Source organism: Podarcis raffonei, chromosome 15 (assembly GCF_027172205.1).
Source record: "Podarcis raffonei isolate rPodRaf1 chromosome 15, rPodRaf1.pri, whole genome shotgun sequence".
Lineage (NCBI taxonomy): Eukaryota > Metazoa > Chordata > Lepidosauria > Squamata > Lacertidae > Podarcis > Podarcis raffonei.
In genome coordinates, this window is record NC_070616.1 from 29293012 (window position 1) to 29319668 (window position 26657).

The 26657-nt window shown below is 54.1% G+C and overlaps 1 protein-coding gene across 4 annotated transcripts in view; it reads right to left on the reverse strand.

Annotated features, from left to right (window-relative positions):
- Window positions 1-26657, reverse strand: part of PHLDB1 (pleckstrin homology like domain family B member 1) — a 44521-nt gene that overhangs the window by 11839 nt on the left and 6025 nt on the right. For 3 of the 4 annotated variants that reach the window (XM_053366311.1, XM_053366310.1, XM_053366313.1), the window contains exons 5-13: window positions 14649-14774; window positions 12217-13571; window positions 6978-7250; window positions 4945-5085; window positions 4574-4705; window positions 2105-2233; window positions 1209-1364; window positions 997-1107; window positions 650-739 (exon numbers count right to left, since the gene is read on the reverse strand). In XM_053366311.1, coding sequence (XP_053222286.1) covers window positions 650-739; window positions 997-1107; window positions 1209-1364; window positions 2105-2233; window positions 4574-4705; window positions 4945-5085; window positions 6978-7250; window positions 12217-13571; window positions 14649-14774 — 2513 coding nt within the window. Of the gene's footprint in view, window positions 1-649; window positions 740-996; window positions 1108-1208; window positions 1365-2104; window positions 2234-4573; window positions 4706-4944; window positions 5086-6977; window positions 7251-12216; window positions 13572-14648; window positions 14775-19372; window positions 19739-26657 lie in introns of those variants that run through there. The other variant, XM_053366312.1, reaches the window with a different exon arrangement.

A 26657-nucleotide genomic window follows, 5' to 3' on the forward strand; every position in this document is an offset into this window, starting at 1 on the left:
AACATTTAGCTTGGCAAGTCCAAGTTTGATGAAGAAGCACATGAACTGCTTTCGGAAAACCAAAGAATTTTATCTTCTGAAAATGACAGGTAATGCTTAATAATAATAATAATATAACTGCAAGAACTTGGCAATCATTTTTAATGATTTCTATGCGATTTTACACACATTTTACTAACCAAGCAAAACTAAACGAAATATATTTCGAGTTCCCAATACAACATTTTAGCACCCTTCATTTTTGGAATTTGAAGGTTGAAAAATTCAGCACGCCCTAGACTGGAAGAGTCCTTTTTTAAATGGATCTGGAAAATCTCAATAATGGGAGATAATAATAGCTAACTATCTCGGACTATGGGAGATTGGCTGGAGAAGCTCTGGGCATGAGGTCCCAGCACACCAAGCTTTCCTGGACAGGGTTTGCTTCTTCACCTCCCTCTCAGCCTCCTTCTTTAGTAAGGAGAGACTGCCATCGAACTCTGCGCTGTTAGCAAGGTAAGGTGAGAGAAAGGCAGAAACAAGCAGCACTGCTAAGGCAAGGGCTCACTTCCCACTGCAAGTTCAGGAGGCTGCAAAAGCCTGCACCCTTGGGGCTTTGCTGAAGCCCACCCCACCCACAAAACCTGGGCACCCACAGAGGTCCTTTTACCTCTCGCAGAGCTGTAGAGGCCTTGGGGAAGCCAGAGCCACCAGTCAGCACCCGGTACCGTCTCTCTAGCGCAAGGAGGGTCTCCTTCTCCTACCACAGGGAAGGAAAAGGGAGAAGCTTGCTGGGGTGCTTCCAGCCATACCACCCAGCTTCCAGCTCCCTCTCCCCTATGGCACAGTGTCAAGGGGAGAGCCATGCCCTCCCCAATGTCAATAGCCCAGGTCCCACCTAACCTTACCCCTATGGGGGCATGGTTCTGGCAGGACAGAAGCCCCACCCCAGGTGGCCCTGCCCTGCCTGCAATGGCTCGCCCAGCTCTGGCAGATGCCCTCCTTGCCAGCCAGTACCTTCTGCAGCATCTGCAAGGTGGTGGCTTTCTCCTTGCCCAGCCGGTCAGCCTCCTGAGCAGCCTGCAGCCTGATCTGGTTGGCTTGACTCTCCAGCGCTGCCAGGCGTTCCTGCGGGGACACGGAAAGAGCGGGGTTGGGGGCTGAGCAAGTGCCACATGGCCAGTGCCCCCCGGCTCAAAGGGCTTCCTTCTCCGCTGTTGCCCACCCACCTTCCTCCGTGCCACGCTGCGGTGGCTCTCGGCTTTGCTGTGCAGGAGCTGCTGGCTGAGCATCTCGCGTTCCTCCTCCAGGCGGCTCTCCTTCTCCAGGTGCTGGAACTCCAGGTCCTCAAACAGCTTCGTCTCCGTCTCCAGGGCCTCCGCTTCCTGCAGCAGGGACACAGCGGCTCAGCTGGGACTCGGGGAAGGTGGCTGGCTTGGGCAGGGGGAAGGAATATTGGTCCATCTAGCTCAGCAAGGATTCCCAGGGGTTTTTCTCCTGGAGATTCTGCTGGGGATTGGACCTAGGACTTTCTATGTGCATCCAAGTCCAAGCCTTCCAGAGGGTCACTGGGCAGGTGGGACAAGGGTCCAAAGGCTGCAGAGTCAGCAGAGGCAACCTGAAGGACAGGGCTGCTCTGGCTCTCCTCTGCAAGCAAACCATTGCAAAAACAAAAAACAAAATGGCAGAAGGCGAGCTCTTTTTTAATCAAAAGGACATGTAACCAGCAAAACGGTTCAAGGAGGAAAGTAGCTTGAGGGGCATTCAGGAGCTGACAGCCTCCTGGAGACTCCTCTGGTGCCAGCAGGAGCCATGAGAAAGGGGTGTAGGGTGGGTTTCTTGAGGACTTGGCAACCCTTGCTCCCTGCCAGGATGGGCTCAGCTTCATTCCAGTCTTAGCCCCTTCGTGCTCCGCAAAGAGGGCTCAAGGAGAGGAGGGCCCCCACCCATGATCTGAGCTCCCTCTTCCGGAAAAGCCGTCCTCCCAAGAAGAGCTGCCAGGGCGCCAGGCCCTGCTGAGTTGTGCCCCACCAACCCAAGCCAGCCTGCCATGCTTACCCTCAGCCAGGCGCTGACCCCGGCTACAGGCGGGGAGATGGTGGGGGGCAGGGGAGGAGACACTGACCCTTTGCATCTGGTCCTGCAACTGCTCCCTCATTGACTCAGGGCAGTTATCAAGCTGGCGCTTGAGCTCAGAGTATAGTGCCCGCAGTCGCTCAAGTTCCTTCCTTTCAGCATCAACCTTTGCCCTCTCCTGAATCCGGGAGAAAACAACACACACGGAAGAGAGAGAGAGAAAGAGAGAGAAAACACACTTCTCAAGAGCAGGCCATGCAAAGCAAGGGGGCAGGAGGTTAGCAAGGGGCTCAAACTCTAACAGGGTTACCGGGCAGCTACTGGGAACCTCAGTCTTGCGTCTCAAAGTCACCATGTGCCCAAAGGGCAGGCTTGGTCACCCACAAGTCCTTTCCGGCCAATTACTGGCCTGCCCAGAAGAGTCCACCATGTCAGCTGTTGCAAAGATCTCTAGAGATACCCAGGAGTCCAGAAAATGGGCATTTTCAGGATGAGACACACCCCCTCCCTCCAGCCCCATCCCAGCCACTCCAGAGTTGACTCATGATGCACAAGCATTGCTATGTTTGAGACACAAAACTAGGCTCACACCTCTCTGGAGTTAGTGCAGCACCGTTTCCTGGGGGCTCTGGGCACTTTGGGGTACATGTCAGTGAGTGAGTTGGCAGCAGGAGAGAGGCACCAGGCCCACACTGGGGGCAGCAAGCACATTGCCACCCGTGGCCAAGGCTGCATGCCGGATCTGACTTCACAGGAGTCCACAGAATGTGGCAGGGGCACACAATAAAAACCAATAGAATGTATCATCCAGTTTTCCTTGGGGCAGAATCTCAGGGTCACTGGCAGAGGAAGAAGCATGCGGGGGGAGCGCACCGCCCCCAGCAGCGCTATCCCGATGGGGTGCCATTGTGGCTGACCCCCCCCGCCCGCGCTGGGTGCCACGCCCCCAGGATGCGCACCACGCCCTCGGGACACGCTCCACGCCCCTACGTGCCAGCCCCGCCCCGCCTACTCTTCGCCCCCTCCCCCTGGTGCCGGAGCATGAAGCTCCACCATTGCTCAGGGTGGGTGGGTGGGTGTCAGTTGCCGCTTTTCAATTCTGGGTCAGCCTGCCTAGGCGTCATGCACTGGCACTCCATCCACACAGACTGTCCTGTGCAGTATTGACCCCCACCCCCTGGCTTAGGTCCTCCCGACCCTGTGAAATTAGATCACTTGCACAGCCCTCAAAGACTCCACATCACCCTGAGTTTTTATAGTGCATTTAATGTGCCAGCAGTAGACTGGGTGGTTTTCCACTGTCCTTAAGGAATAATCCAAAGCTGGGGAGGCCTACACACTGGGAAACAGAACAGCAAGCCCTGAGCCCGCCTTCAACGGCATCAGCAGTTGTGCATCCAAATCCACAGTTGTGCATTAACAAACCTGCAAGTTTCCCCGCAGCTAGACTGAAGCGCTGAAGACCCCTGCCTGTTGGGGGGCAGCTGGGACGGGCACCCGCATGGGGGAGAGGCAGGGCACTGCAGAGCTCCTTGAAGGCACCCAAGCCCCCTCAGCCCCCCGCCCAGCTCCCCAGGAGGTGCCAAGGCTAGGCCCTGGAGCCGTGTCCCTGCCAGGCAGCCTCCGATCAGGTGGGATGTTTGTACACATGCAATAGACCCTCCCTCCTCCTCCTCCTCCGCCTGTCTTTTGGGCTTCAGCCATGCTCCGCCTCACTGTCTCAGTTAGGGTGGCCCACCAGCAAGATGCAGGCAGGCAGGCATCCAAGCAATCAGAGTCAGAGAGAGAAAGAGAGACAGAGAGAGAACGGAGAGAGGGTTAGAGCTGGTTAGTGCGAGGCGGGGGGTTAGTGGCAGCGCTTCGCAAGGTGTGTGCGTCCCCTCAGGGCTCCCTGCGGGAGCAAAGGTTTAAGAAAGGCTGGGAATCGGCAGCCCCCAAACAAGCACCTGGGGGGGCTAAATGCCAGGGAGTCCAGGGGCATGGTGGGAATCGGGTCCCAGGGGCAACGTGCTTCCATCCCCAGCCAGCCAAGGTGCTGGGCTGGAGCTGCAGGCAAAGGTCTTCTTAATGCCTCTGGTCTGGAAAGATGAATTGGGGCAAGGAAGGGCCCAGCCTTGAGCATCGCCAGGGAGGTGGATGCAAAGAGCACTGCCTGGCTTGAGAAGAGACACCTCAGACACCACAGCTTGGAAAGGGAGGGCTCCCCTCTGGAGCACCCAAGCGCTTTTCCAGCTTGCCACCAAGCACCAAGAGGAACCGCCTTGAGTTCAGCTCCCGAGCGAGTCACCTTGGCTTGAAAACCCAGCAGAGAGGCAAGGGAAAGTGCCAGGGCCCCTTTGGCAACCCAGTTCCCCCCGGTGTAGCGTCCTTGGGGGCGGGGGGTGAGGAACAGAGCAGCCAAGCTGGGCGGAGCGGGGCCAGCCCAAGCCGAGGGCCACATATGGCCTGGTTGTGCCTCCCTAAAGGGTGGCCAGGTGGCACTGGGGCAGCCAAGAGGCCTCGGGCGCCAGCCATTTACCTTGTCCCGGTGGATGGCGGCGTCCAGACCAGACATGCGCTCCTGCAACTGCTGCACTGCCTTCTGCTCCTGCTGCAGCTGGATCAGTTCGGCCTCCCGCTCGCCTTGCAGGAGGGCCCGCTCCATCTCCGCCTGGGCGAGAGAGAAGGAGCCCCATCATGCTAAGACTCAGGGCCCAGGCCTCTCTCTGCAGGAGGAGCCATCGGGAGGTGGGGGTGAGTTAGAGGCCTCCCTGAGCTCCAGCAACTCTTCATTCATGAATGAAATCTATGACAGGGTCCCTCCTGGGCTGTGCCCTGCCCATCAGCATGACCAAACGGGGCACAGCCGAGAGGAAGGAGCTCTACCCTTTGCCCTCATCCCTGCCTAACCTCCCGGGCTGTTTCCTGCAGCTGCTGCTCCAGCTCCTTAGCTCGGCTCTTCAGCTGATCGACGCTGGCCAGGACACGGGTGCGCTCCTCCTCCAGCAGCGCCGCCTCCTGGCTGGCTTTGGAGCTGGGTGGCTCTTCGTGCTGCGGAGGGTTTGGAAAAATCAGCAAAGAGGGTAGCCTAATTAGAAGACTAATTTGACACCGGGCACAAAATAAAGTTGATGCAAGAAAACTTCATGTGTCCTTGATGACTAGGCCTCCCTGCTGCATGTAAAGCATAAGCTGACATGTTTGAAGAAAAAAAACATAGAGAATTTAATAAGAACAACATAAAGCAGGGGTCAGCAAACTTTTTCAGCAGGGGGCCAGTCCACTGTCCCTCAGACCTTGTGGGGGGGCAGACTATATTTTTTTTGGGGGGGGGGATGAACAAATTCCCAAGCCTCACAAATAACCCAGAGATGCATTTTAAATAAAAGGACACATTCTACTCATGTAAAAACACGCTGATTCCTGGACCATCCGCAGGCCGGATTTAGAATATGTTTGGGCCTGATCCAGCCCCCGGGCCTTAGTTTGCCTACCCATGGCATAAAGGATTGCCATATTGGTATCCTCAGACTAGTTGCATCAAGGAAGCCTTGAAAGGGGGGTTATCAATTCTCCTTTCAGTCATTCTTTGTATTATATTGCTATGTTGTGGTGTTCAACGCTTGCCAATGTTAATGGTCTAGTAAATATGTCCAAAAGGGACTATGTCTTGGTAGATTAACGACTTTGTTAAAGTGGGATTATAAACCTTGGAAAGGTTATAATCAAAGGGGGGAATAATGAAAAAAAAAATCAGTGACTCATTCCTAGGCTGCATTCCATCTCTCCTCTCTTACCCTGAAAGTGGCACAAACGGCAGGATGTTTTCCTGTCTCTGTTGTGAGTTTGCACTGGCATCTCCTTGAGAGGTCCCAAGGGCAGGCATGGGAAAGGAATGTCAACAGCCCCCACTGAATAGTTAGGACCAAATGGTTTGGGACATCCCAGGAAAGTTGATTACCAGTGTGAGGTCAAGGATCTTTCTATCCCATGACCTGTAACCATTTTTGAGGTATGTAGAAGAATGCTTGATGTTTATGACTCCTTGTCTGCTGTGCTTGAAATCCTGCATAAGCTTTGTTACGAATTTGCTCTGGGCAATCCTCCTAACTAGCACCAGGCAGGTAGCCGTGTTGGTGTATCTGAAGAAGTGTGCATGTACACGGAAGCTCATACCAGAACATACTTAGTTGGTCTCTAAGGTGCTAGTGGACAACTTTTTTATTTCTTTCTCCTAACTAGCAGTTTTGCTGAGAGGTTGTCCTATTGCAATAGCTCTAATAAACTGAATCTGCTGAAGCTTGCTTCTAATTCTCTTGGTTCCATGTGTTCTGTTTAATAGGTGTTCCCTGTGTAACAAACAGGTGGGGTAGAAATAAATTCATACCATTCCTTCTATCAGATCTAAATGAGCAGATAACAGCAAAGGTTGCTAGGTTCATAGCAGGGGCGATCAGAATAAGGGCCACTAACTGACAGCTGATTCAGGACTTTAGATTGTGCTCTTATATCAAATTTCCTTTTCTGCATATACCATAATGTTTTACTGTTGCTATGGCCATTGGCTAATGCGAATAAAGTTTTATCTGAAATTCATACCACAACACCAGCCATGAACTCTGTTAGCCAGAGGTATCCCAGACACACTGGGGGTGGGACAGGCATATAATTCTTCTCCCCAAAGAGATGGAGAGATGCACAAACCACTCTCTCCTCTCTGAGCCTACCAAGGTTACATGCGAAGTCAGCTGCCCTCAACCTGTTGTGGGACTCCAACTCCCATCAGCCCCAGCCAGCCTGGTCAGGGAAGATAGCAGCTGTCTTCCAAAAAAAGTGACAGTGGAAAGTGGAAAGCGCCAGTTTGGGGAGCAAAGGAGCACTCCACCCAGGGCAGTCCCTTATGCTCCTCCTTGTCCTCCCAGCTCCAAGCACGGCCCTCTCACCTCCTGGCCGGCACTCTCCGTGCTGCTGCTTTCCTCTTTCAGGTGGTCCTCATCCGAGCGCTCCAAGCTCTCCCTCTCCCGCAGGCCCAGGGTTCCCACCAGCTGCTCCTTCGCTCGTCCAAGACTGATGGAGCCCTTGGAGGGCCTCCTTCCCGGCTGGCCAGCGCCCTCGGCAGCAGCGCTGGGGAAAGTGTTGTGCTCCTGGCCCGGATCGCCATCGCTGTGAGTGTACTCGGCACACAGGCTCAGGATGGTCTCCAGCCGCTGCCGCTCCTAAGCAAAGGGCAGAGGGGTGAAAGGAAAGCTGTCAGTATCGGCATCCCAGAGCATCCCAAGGCTTTCGGTGCTCTGGCAGGAGCCACAGCCGACCCCACCCCACCCCGGCTGCCTCCAACCTCTTGGCTCTTGTGGTTGGCCGGTTCCCCAACCACTGGCTTTCCCCAGCCTTTTCACAAGGGAAAAGTGAGAATGTAGCATTTCGTGCTTTTGCCCAACCTGTTCAGTGTCTTATCGCACAGCTGCTTCCGTTAAGCACAGACCAAAGCTGGCGAAAGACATTCTGGTGCAGGAGCAAAGAAGACCCAAAGGCATTTTGCAAGCATGGACTCCAGCTAGCCTGAGACAATATCTGCCGGGAAAGTCTTGGAGCTCCTATGTTCATTGCAGCAGAAGGGGAGAAGGGGAGGAGAAACACAACCAGAAAGAGGGGCTTCCCTCTCCCTCTCATAACACAAGAACTGGGGTGTCATCTCATGAAACTCAAGGCCAATGAAATTCTGCCCTGGGATCCCCTGGAAGGCAGAGAGCAGAAATACAGAGGGCAGAAATACTACAGACAGAAAGGGGCGAGCTGTGGTCCTTCTGTCCTTCTGGTGGGCAGATACTCAGATATTTAAGCAAGGTGCTGAACGGCACCTTAAACCTAGGTTATAGTCGCCACAATGTCTATTCACCTTGGGGGTCGCTTCCAACACTACAGCTCTATGATTCTATGATCTCAACTACATTGCTTGACTGTAGCTTACTCCATTCATTTGTCTCAGTATGCAAGGAAGAGAAACACACACCAGGGAAATGGAAATGGTATTAACCAAGGTTTTGAAAACTGCGGCTGCCAACCTGGTGCCCAGAAATCTCCGCGTAGTCGCAATTGGACTCGCGCCAGTAGCAAAACGCACCTAGCGCCTGGAGGTGGGGTTACCATGGGAAAGAATAGGGTAGACTAAGTGGAACCACTCAGGTCTGGTCCAACTGCTGCAGCTAGCCATTGGACTTTATATTTATTGAAAGCCTTCACCCAGCAGCTTACAATATTTATCTGGCATAAATGCAATTTAAAAATTAAGGCTTGTATGAGCCCTTCTATCTGAGCCCTATCACAGAGATCTTTCAGAGAAGTGCTAGCAGCTATCTGCGCCCTTCCCCTCCCCCCCCCTGCTACAGATGCCCGACTAGCCTCCCCCAGCAGTTGGGTATTACGTGTCGCTGCTGCTCCCATGCAGGCACCTTTACTTTTGACTTTCAGGTGCCTCGTGAAGATCTTTTTATGCCAACAGACCTGTGCATCTGTTTTCTTGAGCAGCCAGTCATTTTAATGATCATATATATAAAACTGTATGAAAGGTAAAGGACCCCTGACAGTTAAGTCCAGTCGTGAACGACTCTGGGGTTGCGGCACTCATCTCGCTTTACTGGCAGAGGGAGCCGGCGTTTGTCTGCAAACCGTTTTTCTGGGTCATGTGGCCAGCATGACTAAGCCGCTTCTGGCGAAACCAGAGCAGTGCATGGAAACACCGTTTACCTTCCCGCTGGAGCGGTACCTATTTATCTACTTGCACTTTGATGTGCTTTTGAACTGCTAGGTTGGCAGGAGCTGGGACCGAGCAATGGGAGCTCGCCCTGTTGCAGGGATTCGAACCGCCGACCTTCTCACTGGCAAGCCCTAGGCTCAGTGGTTTAGACCACAGCGCCATCCGCATCCCATAAAATTGTATACTGTCCTGCTATATGGTGCGGACTGAAGGTATATAAAATACTTTCAAGCAAGCAAACAAACATCTGATTCGGCGAATGAAACAATAAAGCCAGCAGCTAGCTAAAACCGGAGTCCAAGGAAATTAAAAGAGTCTCCCCGAGCAGGAAGATGGTCAGAGCAGGGAGGGCTCAGGAAACTTCCGTACAAAGCTGCCTGTACAATGGCAGCAGCTGCACTGGGGAAAGAAAGCCTTTCTCCTACTTTGGTGCAAGGAGCCACATCATAGGGTTCTGAAGGCTCGACAGGTGTGCTTTCAGAGTATGTCGCCTTGAGGAGCCTGATACACCTTGACTCAAGGCTGGGCCACCTCAACTGGGCTACAACAGGTGCCCTTTAAAGCTGGCAGAGAGAGAAGCCAGCCCCCAGCAGGAAGGAGGAACTTGGCACCCTTGGACCTCACCCATCCCACTGGGAGAAGGGCCTCACTTGCCTATGCACCTTTTCACTCCTGCACAGGTGTCCAGGTCAGCTGCTAACCAATGAAGGACAGAAGAGGCGTTGCAGGTGGGGGCGAGGGGGGGAGGAGAAAGAGAGGCTGCAGGGATACCAGGGAAGCACCAGAAACTGCCAAGGAGAAGCTCTGCCACTTTCCCTCCATGTCATAGTGAAATCCAAGTCTAAGGAGAGCACCCCCATTTTAGCTTGTATGTAGCCCAGGATCCTGTGCCAAGCTAAGCTTCATCAGGACTAGAGCAGGCTTTCGTGGGCAACCCCCAAAACTCATCTCTCCCAGCCCCCCCCCAACTTCTACAAGAGATCAAAGCAAATTCTGTCCTGGGAGAACAGCCCCCAATCGATCCCCACCCCTGCCGCTGCTTCGGCTGTGCAGAGTGCCAAGTGGGATGGAGAGGCGAGCAGCGTGCAACATGCACACAAGCTTACGGTACTCACAGTGAAGTCCGGAGTGACTCTCATCTCTCAAACACATCCCTCCAGGCCTTTCACAGGCAAGGAACGCAAACACCTCCAGCCTCCGACAACAAAGTTGAGAACCAAAAAGACGCTCCCCGCTTACCCCGGCACGTGACCAGGCTAATGGCAGGGTGCGGGCCCAGCAGCAACAGCCTCTCCCCCCCCAACCTCCTCTGTGAATCACACAAGCTGTGCAAACAAGCAGTTGTGAGTCAGTGCCCAGCCACTGGCGAGACAACAGGCAGCCTGCAGGGTGTAGCTGGGGGCTGGCACAGCAGCCCAAGGTGGCACACTCCATCAGTCTGAGCCAGGCAGGCACACAGCCAGCCCTGAGACCCAGACCCAGGCCCAGGCTGCAGAGTTACTCTGGCTAGGAGCTGTGTGGTGCAGCTGGGCTCAGAGGCCAGGCAGAGGACCAGGCGCACAAAACACCCACCCTGGTGTTAGCTCTGCCAGGGAGGGTCCCGCCCAGAGTCAACAGTTAAGGACGTAAGAAGAGCCTTGCTGGATCCAGCCAATGGAGTATCCTGTTCTCACAGCGGCCAACCAGATGCCTGCGAATCCGCAAGCAGAATTCGAACACAAGAGCGCTCTCTGCTCCTGCCGTTTCCAGCAACTGGAATTCAGAAGCACTGCTTCTTCCAACTGTGGTGGCAGAGCACAGCCATCATGGCTAGTAGCCATTCGTAACCACAAATTTGTCTAATCCTCTTTTAAAGACTATCATTGCCTCCTGGGGGAGGGAGTTCCATAGTTTAACTGCACTCTGCATGAAAAAATGCTTTCTCTCATCGGAGTGCATTGGGGCCCCTTCTGTGCCATTCCCGGGGAGCACTGGGGCCGTGATGGGCAACATCCGGATGATTGGTAAGGAGGTGCTTATCACCAGATAGGAACCGCAAGAGTTAACTCCAGGCAGGCGGAGCATAAAACAAAGCGACAAATGCCAAACGGAGCATGCTCAGTCTGCGCCACATGGGAAAATCCCAGAGAATGCACCGTTTCAGGCCTGGGGGTTACAAGCCAACTCCCCCCATTCGCAGCTCCACCTCACCCCTCATCCCAGAGCCAGGTGTGCCTTGGGGGGAAAGCTTGTTGTTCATCTGCAAGAGACCACAACCCACATGTTCCTGCCTCACTTCCCCAGGCAGACACTCTTGCAAAGGGGTCTGACTTCCCCGTGTTTTGTACAGAAACTGTTCCACGCAGCTATTTCTGCCACCACCTTGCTACCTGCCCAACACACAGGCTGATTTTGCCCACCCCTTGATAACACCCCCCCCAAAAAACACATCTTGGTAACTGCAGCTCAAGGCTTGGGCATTTGCAAAGCTGGAAATTCCAGAAATATCACTGACTTCCACCCCCATCCCCCTCAAACAATTAGCACCCCTAGTTGTTGGTTGCAAGGAAATGCATGTATTTCGCTTAAGATTCCTAACGCTCCTGGCAGGGCAGCCCCCCAACCTTCCCTTCTCTCTGGGGAAAGGTTATTCCTTCGGCTTGCCCAGGATTCCCTCATTCATTCCACATCTACAGTGTTAGAAACTCAGATATACAAGCTAATCGCCAAACAGCACCATGAACCTAGGTCACAGCTGCCACAACAGTGGTGGATTTTTGAAAAAAATATTAATATTTTTCATTTCATTTCTCTACCGCTTTATATTTTAAAGAAAAAAATCTCAAAGCGGTTTACAACACACTAAAACATCAAATACAACAAATTCAAGCTTCAAGAAAAATGCTTCAGTTCGTTCTTTAAGGTTCGTTTTGCCTTCCCCTTATTTATTTACCTACTTAATTCTGCTGCCCCCTAGCAAAAGTACTCTAGGAAGACAGTGTGGTCTAATGGTTAGAGTGTCGGACTAGGACCTGGGAGATCAGGGTTCAAATCCCCGCTCTGTTATGAAGCTCACTGGGTGATCCTGGAGTCAGTCACAGCCTCTTAACCTACCTCACAGGGTTGTTCTAAGAATTAACTGGGGGGGGGGGTGAACCATGTACTCCTTAGAGAACAAAAGTGGAATAGAAATGCAGTATACAAGCTCTTCTGCCTAGCTGCTCAAGAAAGCTGGAGAGGCCAGACAGATGGTGATGTCAGTCGCCAACCTGGAATATGGAGATCTCCACCTGGTTGCAATAGGTCCTGCGCAAGTCGCAAAACACGCCTGGTGCCTGGCTAATGTCTAACACTGCAGCCCAACCACCTCTGAGGCACCGGCAGAGCCCGCCCCTCCCCCGTCATTACAGAGGTCTTGTGCCCGCTGCCTGAGCAGGTGCCCCACTCACCAGCCGCTCCATCTCCTGTTCCCGGAGCCGCTCCTGGCGCTGCCAGCGATGGTATTCCCTCAGCTCCCCCTCGTCGCCGCTGAGCTCCGAGATGCTGTGCTTGCGCTCCCGCAGGGGCCCCGGCGTCAGCTCCAGCCCCCCAGACAACTTCCGGTGCAGGCGGGGGCTCTGGCGCGGCGAGGCCGAGGTCAGGGAGCCCAGGCTGTAGGCGGGGCTCAGGCCGCTTGCGTAGCTGGGCTTGCGTTGGCCAGGCTCCCTGGCCAGCAGGGTGGGCGAGGGGCTGCGTCCCCGCAGGCAGGAGAAAGAGGCAGACATAAGGTCCTCGAGAGGCTCCCTCCGCCAGCCACAGGTGGCCTCACCGGCCTTGGTCTGCACTGGGGGGCCGCCGTGAGGGGCTGGCGACACTGCCCGGCGGGACAAGGCGGGGCTGAGAGGAGGCAGCTCCCGCATGCTCTCCAGAGGCCGCCGGCTGAGTCGGGGGCTCTCGGGGGGCTGCAGGGCCCGGCTCGACTGGCTGAGAGGCACAAACCCAGCAGGCTCAGCTGGCGGGAAGCCTTTGCCCAGACCTTGGCGGGAGGTGCCAGGAGGAGTGTCCCGCGCTTCCCGGAAAGGGCTGGGAGGCCTCTCCTGCAGAGCCGTGGCCTTGGTCCGTGGGGTGGAAGGCGACTGGAATTTGGGGGCCAGGCGTGGGCTGGTGGGTGGCTGTACCCGAGGGCTTCCTGGCAGGCTCTCGCTCACGCCAGCGGGCAATGCAGGAGGAGGGGAGCTGCGTGGGCCCGGGCGGGGGTTGTCCCCCGAGGGCTGGGCCCTGCGGCTGGGTGTGGGGCTCCGGGGACTCTCCTGTGTGGCCCTCCGAGCCGTCCGTGGGCTCACCGGCCCCCGTGTCGGGTTCGGGCCTCCAGCGCTGCTCGGCAGGTCCAGGCTGGCCCCGCCGTGAGGAGTCAGCATGGTGTGGTTGAAACTAGAGGAGCGAACGGGCACCACCGGAGGCAGGGCCGGGCCCTGGTCCTGGGTGCCAGGCGAGTGGCTGGCGCAGCTGCTACTGCTTGCGGGAGAGGAGAGGGGAGAGAAGGGTGGGGAGGTGTTTTCGTAGCTGGATCCCACAGACATGGCGCCAGGGCTCTGGGGAGGTGACAGCAGGTAGCGCCCGCCCCTGCCATTCACGACGGAGGAGTCTGGCGACGGAGCGTTGCCGCGGCTGCTGGGGAGCTGCCTGGGAGTGCTGCCTTCCTCCTCCAGCACCAGGGAGTCCATGATGTCCTGCAAGTCCCGCTCAATGGAGCTGACCAGGGCGCTGTGGCTGTGCCGGGAAGCCTTCGCCGTATCTTGGTTGCCGTTCAGAAGGCTCTGGGCCTCTGTGGAGAGAAAAAGCAAGCTGGGCTGGGGGAGCTCTTGCCCCTCCACTGCTCCTGCTCTCACCCCACTGCTCCTGCAACTACTGCAGCTCCCTAACCCCACACACGTTGCCTAGGAGCCATGCTCAACTTCTGCGGACGGGAAACTTTTCCCCGAAATCAAGGCTTATCAAATTCTCTGGACTCAAGTCACCACGTTCTACATTGGCAGCTGAGACATCATCATAATCATCATTAATTAAATTTGTATAATTTAATTAATGCGCACCTTGGAAATGATTTCTTACAGCTTCTGCCTTCCGGAAGTAGGTACAGGGTTAAAAAGACGCCTGAGAAACAGTTTCTACCCAAAGGCGATTTTGGTTTTAAACGCATTATAAGGAGTCTGTATGGGAGTATATTGTATTTAAAAATGGGGTATCAGAGTTTTTAGGAGGGTAATCAGGTTGGGATAGCTGGGATAGCAGGCTTGATGGGTTTCGAATGTTTTATGTAGATTTTTCAATTTCGTTGTTCTGTATGGGACAATGACAATAAAGATTGTCGTATTGTGTATTAAATTTCTATACCCACAGGCCTCAGGGTGGTTGCAACATAAGTTCACGATATAAAAGCACAAAATACATAATAAAAACAAAAACAACCCAATAACACCACCCTCCTCAACACATTTTAAAAGGACATTCGATGTCAATCGGCCAAGGCAATGTTTTTGCCATGCGCCTAAAGGTGTATAATGAAGACAGCAGGTGAACTTCCTGGGGGAAAACATTCCACAGACAGGGGCTACTGCAGAAAAGGCCCGTTCTCGTGTTGCCGCCCTCCAGACCTCTCATGGAGGAGGCAACATTTTGCAAGGAGCTGCAGGAATTCCAAACCACAGCACAACAGCAGAGGTTCCCCCATCCCAGACTTAGTATCCTTAGATAGGGAGCTGGGGGTACTCAACCCCCAACAACCCCGTGGTTACGAAAGCCAAGGGAACATCAGGGGCAAAGGGTCATGTGGCTATTCCAAGTGACTGCAAGGATGGAGGGGCTGTGCCCCACCTAAACCTCACCCTTGAAATTCTCCTACCTGCTGTGAGCCCATGCTGGGGTGCAGGGCTTCGCCCCACACTGGGAATCATGCTTTTCATCCACTTCGCCTCAGCCGGGTGGTTGAACCGAAGGAAGGTCGACTGGCCCAGGCAAATCATACACCCTGAAAGAAAATGAGAGGACTGATGGGAGGGGGAAGATTCACAGTGATCTCACAGACTGAGCAGGAAATCAACCCTATTAAAACATACTTTGGGGTCACACAGCAATCTCCCCTCTCCCTGCGCTTTGAACCCACGTCCCACAGGGGTTGCAAAAAGGACTACACTGCCTTGGGGCCTCTTCCAAACGGCTGGGGTTCAGATATGACTGACCCTGCAAAGGGCCCAATACCAAGACAGCCCATTGTCACTTTCCCAGGACAGCGTTGCAAGGGAGAGTCCAGCTGGGTCCCTTTTAATGGAGTTGGTGCAACGCATACAATAGGATCTTGGAAGCATGTCAAAAAGTGATCAGGTGGGTGCCAGATGTTACATGGCAACAAGCTGTGGGCAGAAAAGGAACAGCAAAGGTCACGAAACGCAGAAATAGCTACTGGGAAGAGTTAAACCAGGAGTTGGGGGTGCATCTGTGGCTCCTGAGAGGCTGTCAGGACTCCCAGCTCCCACCAGCCCTCAGCCAGCACAGCCAATGCCCAGGGATTATGGCAGCTCCAGTCTAGCAACATTTGGCGGTCCACAACTGTGACCCACACCGAGCTAAAGGAATAGGACAAGACCAGCCTGGCCTGCAGGAGGCCAAATGAGGCCACTCTAAGAGCCGCAACCTGCTGACGGGGTTCAGATGCTGAGGTTAAATAATAGCAGCAACAGTTTCCACTGTGAATGCTGTGGGGGCCCAGCCTTTCACTCCCACTCCAGCCCAGCTGTCCAAGTCTGTGAGCAGCTCTGTGAATGACAGGGCAATGACAAGCTGCCTTGTGCACACAAAAGGTGTGGCGGGGGGGGGGGGTTCGTGCGCAGAGGCGGAGCAGCAGGATTCTGTGCCTGCAGGGGCAGGATTCCAGCTCCCTGGCTGGCCGACAAGCCAGCTCCTGCCTGGAGCGCTGCTGTGGAATGTGCAGCAGCGTTTGCGGAGAGCAAGGTGTGGAAAAGAAGAGGCCCGCCACACCCCCTCCTGCGCACTCCTCCTGACACCACCGGTGCACTTGCAGAGGTGCCGACTTTGCCCACCCAACACCTGCCACAGAGGCCACCCTGCTTCTAAGGAGGGATTGGGACCTGTCCAGAGAGAGAGCCAGGAAGGGCATTTCTTTATCTTACTTATGCAAAGGTTGGGTGGCTCGGCTGACATCCCACCCCAATGCAGACCCCCTGGCTTTCACCAGAAATTCACAACCCCTTCTGGACCCCTTGATCATGCAGCAAAGCAGGCGGTAGAAGCAGCTTCTTTTGGGAAATGGGACAGAAAAAAACCTGGCACCAGCAGCTGCTCCTTTTGCAGTGGCGGCTGCCGGCTTCCCGGCCACAAGGAGAAAAACCCACAACTAATTCCGGTCTTGAGCTCCCCAAAGGCCAGAGTCAAATCCCTCCGGACTCACCAGAGTCTGGCCAGGGCAGGTCCACACCACCCAGAGAAGATACACAAACACACACACACACATTCCTGGATTTCAGAAACTGCCGTGTTGGCAAGCACGTTCCTGGCCATTTTTAAAACAAACCAAGGAAATTGAAGGTTACTAAAAACGGAGTCTTTGGGTGCTCCATAATAACCCTGACCAACCCTTCCCCTGGCAGGACTGGATGCAAAGACAGCCGTGAGCTCTAGCCAGGAGCACCTTCCAGGCAGGTTGCACTTCCTCTGGGGTGCAGCTGCTGCTTTCTGTTAATCAGGTGCAGTCACATGGCTCCCAAGATCAAATGTGCAAACATCACAATCATCCCACCTCCTTCTTAATGGGATCTCATGTTTAGCTAATCCCAGGAGTCTGACCCACACAACCCTAATATCTGCTCCTTGCCACATGGGGAGCGGGGGAGTGTTCAGAAGCATCACTGCCCCCTACTGGAGACACGGAGCATAGCCACAATGGCTACTAGCCATATTTAGGGCTATCCCCCATGAATTTGCCTAAGGCTCTTTTAAAGCCACTTAGGTTGTCGACAATCCCTGCCATGAGTCTGAGCATTGAGAGAGGAATAAAAACTTTTCTCTCTCCACCTTCTCCATGCATTAGTTTATATACTTCTATCGTGTCACCTCTTATCTAAACTAAAAAGTTAGAATTACCCACACACACGTAAAGAAGGAAAATGTTGGAGGAACAGAGCATTTTTCTCCAAGGACGGCCACCGTAAAGGTCAGTATGTTGAAATGTTCTCCAACTGGTTTCTGAATGCTGCCATCGCTAATGTCTGATTTGTGTGTCTTTTTATTATTTTGTCTATCAAGTGCAGGAGGTCTTTGCTGGTTGGTAATGGAATAGAGGGCATTTTGGAGGAGCTGGCGAATAAACTCGATGTTATGGATCACGTTACTAGGCAGAACTCTGGAGAAGTGAAAATTGCTGCTCAATCCCTGCATGTTTCTCCCCCAGGGACAAAACTGGTGCTTCTGCACATCCTCAAAAAGGACAACTTGACCAGCCTCACTGAATTTCTCTCCCCACCCCCACAGCTCCAGAGGGGAGCTGCCAGGCTTATCTTACACCGCAGCGATGAATCTTGCAGCTCTGTGCGTGCGACACAATATGTCTCCTCTCAAGGAAAGGCCTGGGGAAGCATTGGTAGCGCTGCCCCCTCCCCACTCCTCCTTCAGGCAGGATGAAAGGAGGACTTGTGGGCAAGCTACTTTCCCAGGGGGTCAGATTAAGCATCTCCTCCACAGGGCCGCCCAAATGACTTAAGTTATATGGGCAACACACAGACATGTACAAATTCAGAGTTCCCACCCCACCTTTCCTTGAGTCCCCATACCAGTCAGGAGGCAGGAAAGATCACTCTGGGGAGAGGCAGGGAGAGAGGAGAGGAAACCATTCTGTCCTCTGTCCTGCCTGAACCCTGGGAAGAAGCGGAAGTACGTAAAAGCAGGAGCCAGCGAAAGAACAGGTGGCTGTCCTGCGGGGGGGGGCAGTCTGTGCCTCTCTGCCATCCCTATACAAGGCTCAGCATGTGGAACACAGCCAAGGAGGGGGAGGAAAGGGGCAGTCGGGATCGTCCCCAGGGCTTTGTGCCCCACCAAAGCTCTGGGTGCATTGGAGCACCAGAACTGCCACATGTCAAATCCCCCCCCCTCAAACAATCTGCTCTGTAAATCTCTCTGCTCCCCTCCCTCCTCGGCAGCATCGCTGGGCCTTTGTGCTGGGATCTCAGAGATAAATCACCCACGGCTGAGCTGCTCCCCATCTGGACTTCTGATCCCGATGGCTGCCTGGGAAAGGCACATATGGACCCTTCTCATTATAACGTCTATAGCAGTTCAACTATGCAGCAATAAATCACAGCCTTCACCTTGCTCACAACAACCGTGTAAGGTGGACCACTGACATTCCTTTTTAAGGATAAACTGCGGCTGAAAACAGTGGCTTGCATGACCTGTTGTTCATCTTCTGGTCCTAACAGGCTCACCGTCTAACTTTCAGGTCTGACCAATGTTACAGTGGTACCTCTGGTTACATACGCTTCAGGTTACACACTCCGCTAACCCAAAAATAGTGCTTCAGGTTAAGAACTTTGCTTCAGGATAAGAACAGAAATTGTGCTCTGGCGGCGCGACAGCAGCAGGAGGCCCCATTAGCTAAAGTGGTGCTTCAGGTTAAGAACAGTTTCAGGTTAAGAACGGACCTCTGGAACAAATTAAGTACTTAACATGAGGTACCACTGTATAGGGCTGAGTGGATCCCCAGCACAGGACCACATAGCCCTGAAAAGCCTTCAGTCAGGATGGCACAGAAAAAGCAACTAAGTTACCAGGAAAACTGATGTTTGGCGCAAGTCAGCCAGCAGCTGCAAACATCCAAACCAGGGAATCGATCCCAGCCATCCAGGGTGCAGGTGGGCTGCAAGCATCATTCCCGCCCACCCCCACACCCCGTGGCAGCCCCCTGCCCTTTTGGCTGACCTTCCGGACCTTGCTCCCTCAATTCTCAAAGACCCCTCAACAGAAGCCACACTCTGAGCGCAACCTGCTCCTCTTAGCCAGCGCGCCGCCCACTGGCCGGTGGCATAACTACCCAAGTATGGGGGGGGCATAAGAGAGGGAGGCGGTTGGACTCGTCCAGGGAAGGCCTGAGGGCCACGCGGCCCAGGCAAACCCCCTGGTCACTTCCAAGACCATGTGATGCGTCCCCCCCCCCGTCGGGTGCCACGTCTCCTGTGGGCAGCGGAGGCGGCAAAGAGCGCAAAGGCCGCCAGGCCTGGCGCAGGATCAGAAGCCGTCCCTCGGGGAAAGGGCAGAGGGGAGGCGCGCAAGGCGAGCCGAGCCGACTCGGAACCGGATTGCGGGCCCCAGCCTGCCTCGCTTCCCTGGGCCTGCCCAGCTTCTCTGCGCCGGCAGCGACAGCGCGTTACGCCGGGGGAGGGGACCGGCATCTGCGCCCGGCCAGGTCCAGCCGCCGGCGCCACTTTGGGGACTCCTAAAAATAGCGCCTGCGGCTGGAGCGCCTGTTGCAAGCCCGCCGAGGCCGGGGCGGCCGCCGCCTTTTCTCCCTCGGAAGGCACCGCGGCGAGGAGGACGCGCCCCCGCCCCCGGCGCACTCACCTGCCCCCGTCGTGCCGCCGCCGCCGCCGCCTCCTCAGTGCGGCGCGCCCGATCCCGGTCTGGCCGCGCCTTTCGCGGTGCCAAGCCCGGCCCCAGCTGGCGGGGTCTATTCAGGGGGCGGCTCCTCCCCTGCTTCCGTCGCGCAGCCGGGCAGGGGAGACCGGGGAGGGGGCGCCGCTGAGGCGGACCTGGGGGGGGGGGTCTCGGCAGGAAGAGGGGGCGCAGCGACGGGACCCCTGGAGTTGGGGGGTGGATTGCCGCGAAGGCCCTTGCTCTGCAGGGCCGGGGTCGCTACCGGCGCTTCCCCCGGAGCAGCGCCTGGACGGCAGAAGGGCTGCGCCCTCGTCTGGCCACGAGGCGGCTGGCCGGGCTTTACTTCGCGCAGGTCGGTAGGGACAGGGACTGCCCGTCGAGGCTGGGACTCGGGGGCCGCCCCCACCCGGAGGTCTCGCTAGTAGCAGCAGCCCTTTCGCTCGACTCAGCTCCGGCTGTGGGGGGGGGGGGCGGGTGGCAGCCATGATACTGGCCTGCCTCGAGGGCTGTTGGGAAAGGTGGCCGAGAGAAAACCGGAGCCGTGACCAGTTCAGAGCTGCGGAAGGGCGCCGCTCTCGCCCGCTTTTATTCCGCCAATAAATCCTGGGCTGGTGGGTCCTTAAACAGTTTCAACGTCCCTTTGAAAGAAGCGGGCTCTAGGCGAAAAAACAGCGCCAGACACACCCACCCACAAAAAACCCCCACCTTTTTTGTTTCCCCATTTAGGCTCTACACAATTTTGGACTCTCCTTTGCAGGCCAAATACAAGAGCATCGCAGCATTATTTTGAATGCCCTCTTTTCTTGGGGGGGGGAGAGAGAAATCACCCCCTGCAGTGTGGACCTTGCCCACCCGCATCTGTGCCGCCGAATGACGCCAGGCTGCTTAAATTGTAGTATTTTCACTGTAACTTCCTCCAGATTCAGCTGATCAAGGAGTGTGATTTAATGAATGCCCCCTCCCCCAAATCAGTTTTGTTGCCTCAAGGGTAGTGTGCCTGCACAGCTAGCTCACAAGCTCCCCGAGAGACAGTGTGGGTGCAGCAGACATCAGACACCTATGGGAGAGGCTTGCTCTTATCGTGCACCTTAAGCTCCCTTGCAGGGCCATTGTGAAGTGAAAATGAGAGTGAGATGCAATGAGCCCTGAAAGAGGGGCAGGAGAAAAGGTTGACAGACACAGAAAGCAAAGCAGCCACCTCTTCCCTTCACTGGAAAGATCAAACCCTCACAAGGTGACCACTCTGGGGCACGAAAGGAGTGGGGCAGCAGGCTCCCCCATGGAGGCTCACCTGGTGCCTGCCTTAATGCCAGACCTCTTTTCACTTGCCCCGGCTTTTATACTGCTTGGTCCGTTGAAAACTCAGCTGGCTGCTTGAAACTGCTCTTTTGTATGGTCGTGTTTTAAAGCTTGGTTTACATAGGTGTGCGTTTAAAGTTTTTTCAGCGGGTGGCGCTGTGGGTTAAACCACAGAGCCTAGGACTTGCCAATCAGAAGGTCGGCGGTTCGAATCCCCCTGACGGGGTGAGCTCCTGTTGCTCAGTCCCTGCTCCTACCAACCTAGCAGTTCAAAAGCACGTCAAAGTGCAAGTAGATAAATAGGTACCTCTCTGGCGGGAAGGTAAACGGGGTTTCTGTGCGCTGCTCTGGTTCGCCGGAAGTGGCTTAGTCATGCTGGCCACATGACCCGGAAGCTGTACGCCGGCTCCCTTGGCCAATAAAGCGAGATGAGCGCCTCAACCCCAGAGTCGGTCACGACTGGACCTAATGGTCAGGGGTCCCTTTACCTTTTTTACCTTTGGAAACCTGCTGAAGATGGTGCCTGATGTCGGTGGTGGCATAAATAAAAAAGAAACAGTGCTTGGGAAAAAGAGAAGGTACCTCAAAAGAAGATCTGGAGAAGCCCAGTGCCTTGGATGGCCTGGACAAACCAGCAGAAACTGAAGCCAAATCACCCCTGAAAAGCAAGAGTCCGCAGGCTAGTAGTAGCACAAGCCACCAGTTGTCTCTCCAGGAGGAAATTCTTGGCACAAGGTCTCCCCGCTGCTGCATGGACTGGGCCCAGCCTTTCCTCAAAATGGAGTAACGACCTCATTGGCGGAGGCTGCTGTCGGTTAGAAAGCATTTCCCACCCACCCCCAGGTTGGACAAAGGGACAGGAGAGATCAAAAGGCCAGGTTGTACCCCAGCTATGACTAAAAAGGGCCAGAGTGAAACCCCCAGCCCCCTGCCTTCAAATCTCTGGGTGCATCGGCCCCGGGGAGTTTCTGCCCCCTGCCAGGATCCTATTTTTGGTCAGGGTGCACCTCAGCCTCCTGAGCTGCGATTTGGGATGAGCCTTCAAGGGACATGGCAATGATGTGCTTTGAACTAGGGCAACCTTGGTGGGATTTACTAGCATGGAAGATATAGGGCAACTGCAGGGTCCTTTGAAGGGTGATGGGCTGCTTCGGCTTCTCGCTGCTGCTGCTGCCCCTCCCACATGTGAGATCACAGTTTAGCAGCACAATGGGGGGGGGGAGGAGAGGGGGGAGGCATCTATAAGAGCACATCTGTGTCTGCAGTCTGCTCGCTCTCTCCAGCCAGGCACAACAGGCTTCGGCCCACGCCTTGCGAAAGCATTTGTGTGTGTGTGTGTGGCTGGGATTGACTCAGTCATGGAGAGAAGTAGCTCAGCTATTTTCCTCTCTCTGCCCAGGGGAGTCCTCAGGGCTATTAATTTTTAAAATATTTTTAATGGGATTCTTTTTCCAGGGTCTGGGCGGGCAGGGGGGTGGGAAAGAGAGTGATTCAGGCAGGAAACATGGAGTCTCTTGGAAAATCTGACACTGTGATCTTTGTATGAAAGGGCTGGCTGCTGCAGCACCCGGTGGTGTGTGGAGGAGCTCCCTAGAAAATGTGTGTGTTTAGGGCGGCGGCGGGGGGGTAGTCCTTAAGGAGGTCACTAATTCCAGATCCCCATTCTTTGCTCTGCAGAGAGCAACAATTCGCTTAACGGTTTCTTCAGTCCACACCAAAGCACATACACCAACCCCATCCCAAAGAGAAAATGACAACAGGGGGAGGAGGAAATAAGGGACTGAATCTTGGAGAAAGGGAATGGCAGTGCTATGTCTTGGGGCCGGAACTAGCACGTGCTTAATGCCCAGATGTGGGTGCAAAATGGGAGCCTGTATTGATGTAGGCATGTGGTTTTTCAGCCCCCTTTCAGGCAGGTGAGACCTCCTGGGGAGGCACCAAAGCTCTCCACTGTGGTCCAAGGCCAATGCAAAGAGTGTGTTGGTTTGGTGTTATTATTATTATTAAATAACAAAACCCCCAAGAGCAGGAAACCCTGTGTGCAGTGCTATAATGCATCCTGAACATCAGTTCAAAAACCAAATTGGGGCCATTGCATTATTAGGCACAAAGAGTGCATAGAGTTTTGTGGTACAGTATTTTGGTGTGGTACAGTATTTGGGGACGCGGGTGGCGCTGTGGGTAAAAGCCTCAGCGCCTAGGGCTTGCCGATCGAAAGGTCGCGGTTCGAATCCCCGCGGCGGGGTGTGCTCCCGTTGCTCGGTCCCAGCGCCTGCCAACCTAGCAGTTCGAAAGCACCTCCGGGTGCAAGTAGATAAATAGGGACCGCTTTCTAGCGGGAAGGTAAACGGCGTTTCCCTGTGCGGCTCTGGCTCGCCAGAGCAGCTATGTCACGCTGGCCACGTGACCCGGAAGTGTCTCCGGACAGCGCTGGCCCCTGGCCTCTTAAGTGAGATGGGCGCACAACCCCAGAGTCTGTCAAGACTGGCCTGTACGGGCAGGGGTACCTTTACCTTTACCTTATTTTGGTGGGCCTAAACATTATTTTTTAATTTTCTTATGGACCAATATGACTATGCTTTACTTTTTATGTGACCTGAACATGTCACTCGATGTGTCAAATAAATACTTTAAATCTCAAATTAGTAGGCCACGTGAACTTGCAACATCAGGTCAGATCACCATCATCAATAGCTGAAGAAAGCTGTTGCACTCCTGTCCTGCTTTGTAGGCTTCCCACAAACATTTACCGGTACTTGGTCACTGGGAGGAAGATGCTTAACTAGGTAGGCTTCTGTTCTAACCCTCCTAAAGAGGGAAATGAATCTCCAAGGGCCACAGCTGAACACCTGGTTTGCATGCAGAATGTCCCAGGTTCAATCCCCAATGACATTTCCACATAGGACTGGGAGAGACCCCACCTGAAATCCTAGAGACCCTCTTCCTGCCAGGCAGTGTTAAAAAAGCCTGAATTGGGTTGACTTAAATGGGCAGACTTCTCCACGGAACTGCTGTGGGTGACTAGTACTGGTGACAGACATGCTGTCAATTTCCTGACAAGTGTTCTGGGAGATGGAGAATGAAGTCAGGGAGGAAGTGGTGTACTAATGGGCAAATTGAACGAATTTCACTCAAGTAAGACTGGGCTCATGTATGCTCCGCTCACAACAAAAAGGTCTGTAGATACAGTACCCTAAATGATTGCCCTAGAAGAGCTGGTCAAGGAACCAAGCAGAGAAGAGATGGCCGTGGACATTATCCTAAGTGGCACCAAGGAGGACTTGGAGAAAGATGTAAGTAGGCAGTTTCCAAGAAAGTACAGTCACATTTGACTTCAAAAAAGGAAACTTCTGAAGAATGAGGCAACGGGTTAAAAAGGAAGTTTGCAAGGGAAAGTCAAAAGTCTCATTAACCTTTGTCAGTAAGCACATGAAGAAGGGTGTTTTGGCAGAGAGTACATCCTTAGACTTTCAAAAAGCATTTGATCAAAGTCCCTCGCCAAATATTCCCAAGCAGTTATGGAATAAGATCCTCTTATGGATCAGAAACTGGTTAAGAAACAGGAAGCAAAATAAAAAGAATAAAATTGCAGTTTTCCTGAGAGGAGCAAGAAATGGGGTGCCCCAAAAATCTGTATTGGGACCTGTGTTTTTGAACTTGTTTATCAATCACCCGGATTTAGGAGTGAGCAGTCAGATAGCCAGTTTGTTGATAACACCAAATCGTTAAGTATTTTTTATCTATCATTTTCCATCATGTATGGCTTCAAATAAGTTTCCATATGGCAAGTCATATAGTAAAACAAAATAGGCTGGCAAGAACAAAAAGGGATTGCAAGGAGCTCCATGAGGATCTTTCCAAACTGGATGACTAGGTGTTGAAATAGCACATCCACTTCCATGTAGGCAAGTCTAAAGGGATGCACTATGGGGCAAAAAGTCCTGAGTTTACTTACACACTAATGGGATCTGAACTGCTAGTGACTGCCTGGAAAAGCAGTCTTGCAGTCACAATAGACAGTGCAATGAAAACGTCAACCCAGTGTGTGGCACCTGTGAAAAGGGTGCACAACTGGTGCCTCTCTCTAAACCTGGTATCTGAGTCGGACTTTCTGCTGGCTCTTGCACTGTACCCACCCAGCCAGGAATTCTGGGCAAGTTCACTACAGATAACTCTGGTGAAAGCATCACTAAAGATCAAGCACCAGGGAATTCTGAAACTCCCCTGATCCACTTTCCCATTCCCTGTCCCCCAGCTGCACAGCTGCTGTAGGTTGTAGATTGCAGACAGCCCAGTCCTACTGCAAAATTGCCTCCCAACCAGCTGCCTCCCTCCTGCCATACTGGTCAGTATCTGCACCATTGACTGGGACGTGTTATGCCCTTCCACTCTGGGTGTAATCGGCCAAGTGTACTCCCATCTTACTTTGCCAGGTGGGACCAGCACCCGGACATTCGGGACCACACACCTAGATCTCCCAGGCCTCCAGGATGCAGCCTCAGTCCTTCCCTTCATTTGGGAGTAGAAAGAGTAAAATCATAGCAGCATCTCAAGCATCTGCAAAGCAGTCAAGGGAAGGAAACACTGGCGAGTGGACACATTCAGCAAACCACTTTCCACCCACCGGTGATGTTTGGGAGTGGAACCCAAGGGGGCCAGTTTGTAGAGCGAAGGCAAGGGCCTGGTCTGGAAGACCCCGGCTGGGAGAAAAGCTCTGGTCCTCTCCAGAGTCAGTTAGGAGTCCACTATCAAGGTAGCTGCAGAACCACGCAGGCTTTCCCAGTCTGCCTGGAGCCACCAAGTGAGTGTTGCAGAACTGCCAGTTTCACGGCCTCCCAGCAAATGCTAGCTTGGCATCTGCCAAGGAACAGCCCCCTCCTCCCCTGCCGTGTCCCTGGCAGCCCCAGGGACAAGGACAGGCAGACGAGCAGCAGCTTCTCTCTCCGCCCGCCCCCCTTCTCTAGATATGTGCAGAGAAAGAGTGTAGCAAAGCGCTATCCAGCAGCCGGCCCAAACTTGGGAGGCTAAAGACATTCTTTCCCTCACTGAGCTTGGACTTGTCACTGTTCCTATTTTGTTGAATTTCCCTTTGTTTGTGCCAGCAAGAGCCTGCCTGCCTGCCTGCCAAGGACAAAAAGCCACAGAAGAGAGATTTGCTGCAGTGCCAGCATCTTGGTGCGGCCCCATCAGTGAACCTTCCTCAGCAACAGCAGCCCCTTCCTGGGGGTCCCAATGGTTGCTCCAGATCCCCCAGGAAGGGGGTTCCCCAAGTCCCCCTTTGGGCACTGCTTGGCCTAGAGCCCACCAGCCGCCCACTTTCCTCAAGCGTCCCTCTGCACAGACAGTCTCGGCCATTGTTTGGGCCGCCCACGTGCCAGCGCTGCAGCTGTCAGGAAGGACCTTTGATATCTGACAGCAGTCTAATCCTTGCTAAGGAGGGGCCTCGCCTGACAGCAGCCCCTCCCCACAGCTTCCTCAGGCCAGGCCAAAGGCAGAACTCAGCAAATCATCAGGCAGAGTGGAGCCAAAATTCATTTGCAGATTATGAAAAACCACACCGGCAGCAGATTCGCCGCTGTCCTCCCTGGTTGTAGGCCCAAGCGACTCAGCCTTGCCTCAGAAACAACTACCAGGACAGCCAAACTGAAAGAGTGCCTGACCAGCAGCCACCTACAGCATAGCTGTCAACTTTTCCCATTTTTTAAGGGAAATTCCCTTATTCCGAGTAGGATTCCTCGCAAGAAAAGGGAAAAGTTGACAGCTATGACTATGCTGGAGTCAGGCCTGGCTGTCCACAGGCCAAGGACCTACCTAGGCTGCAGCAGGCGTTGCACGGCCAAGCTAAACTCTAGAAAGGTCAAAGCAAGTGTGCTCCCCAGCCCCCACCAGAAAGCAGGATGCTACCCCCACCCTTCTTCTCCTTTCCTCCCAGGTTGATCCTCAAAAGAATGTG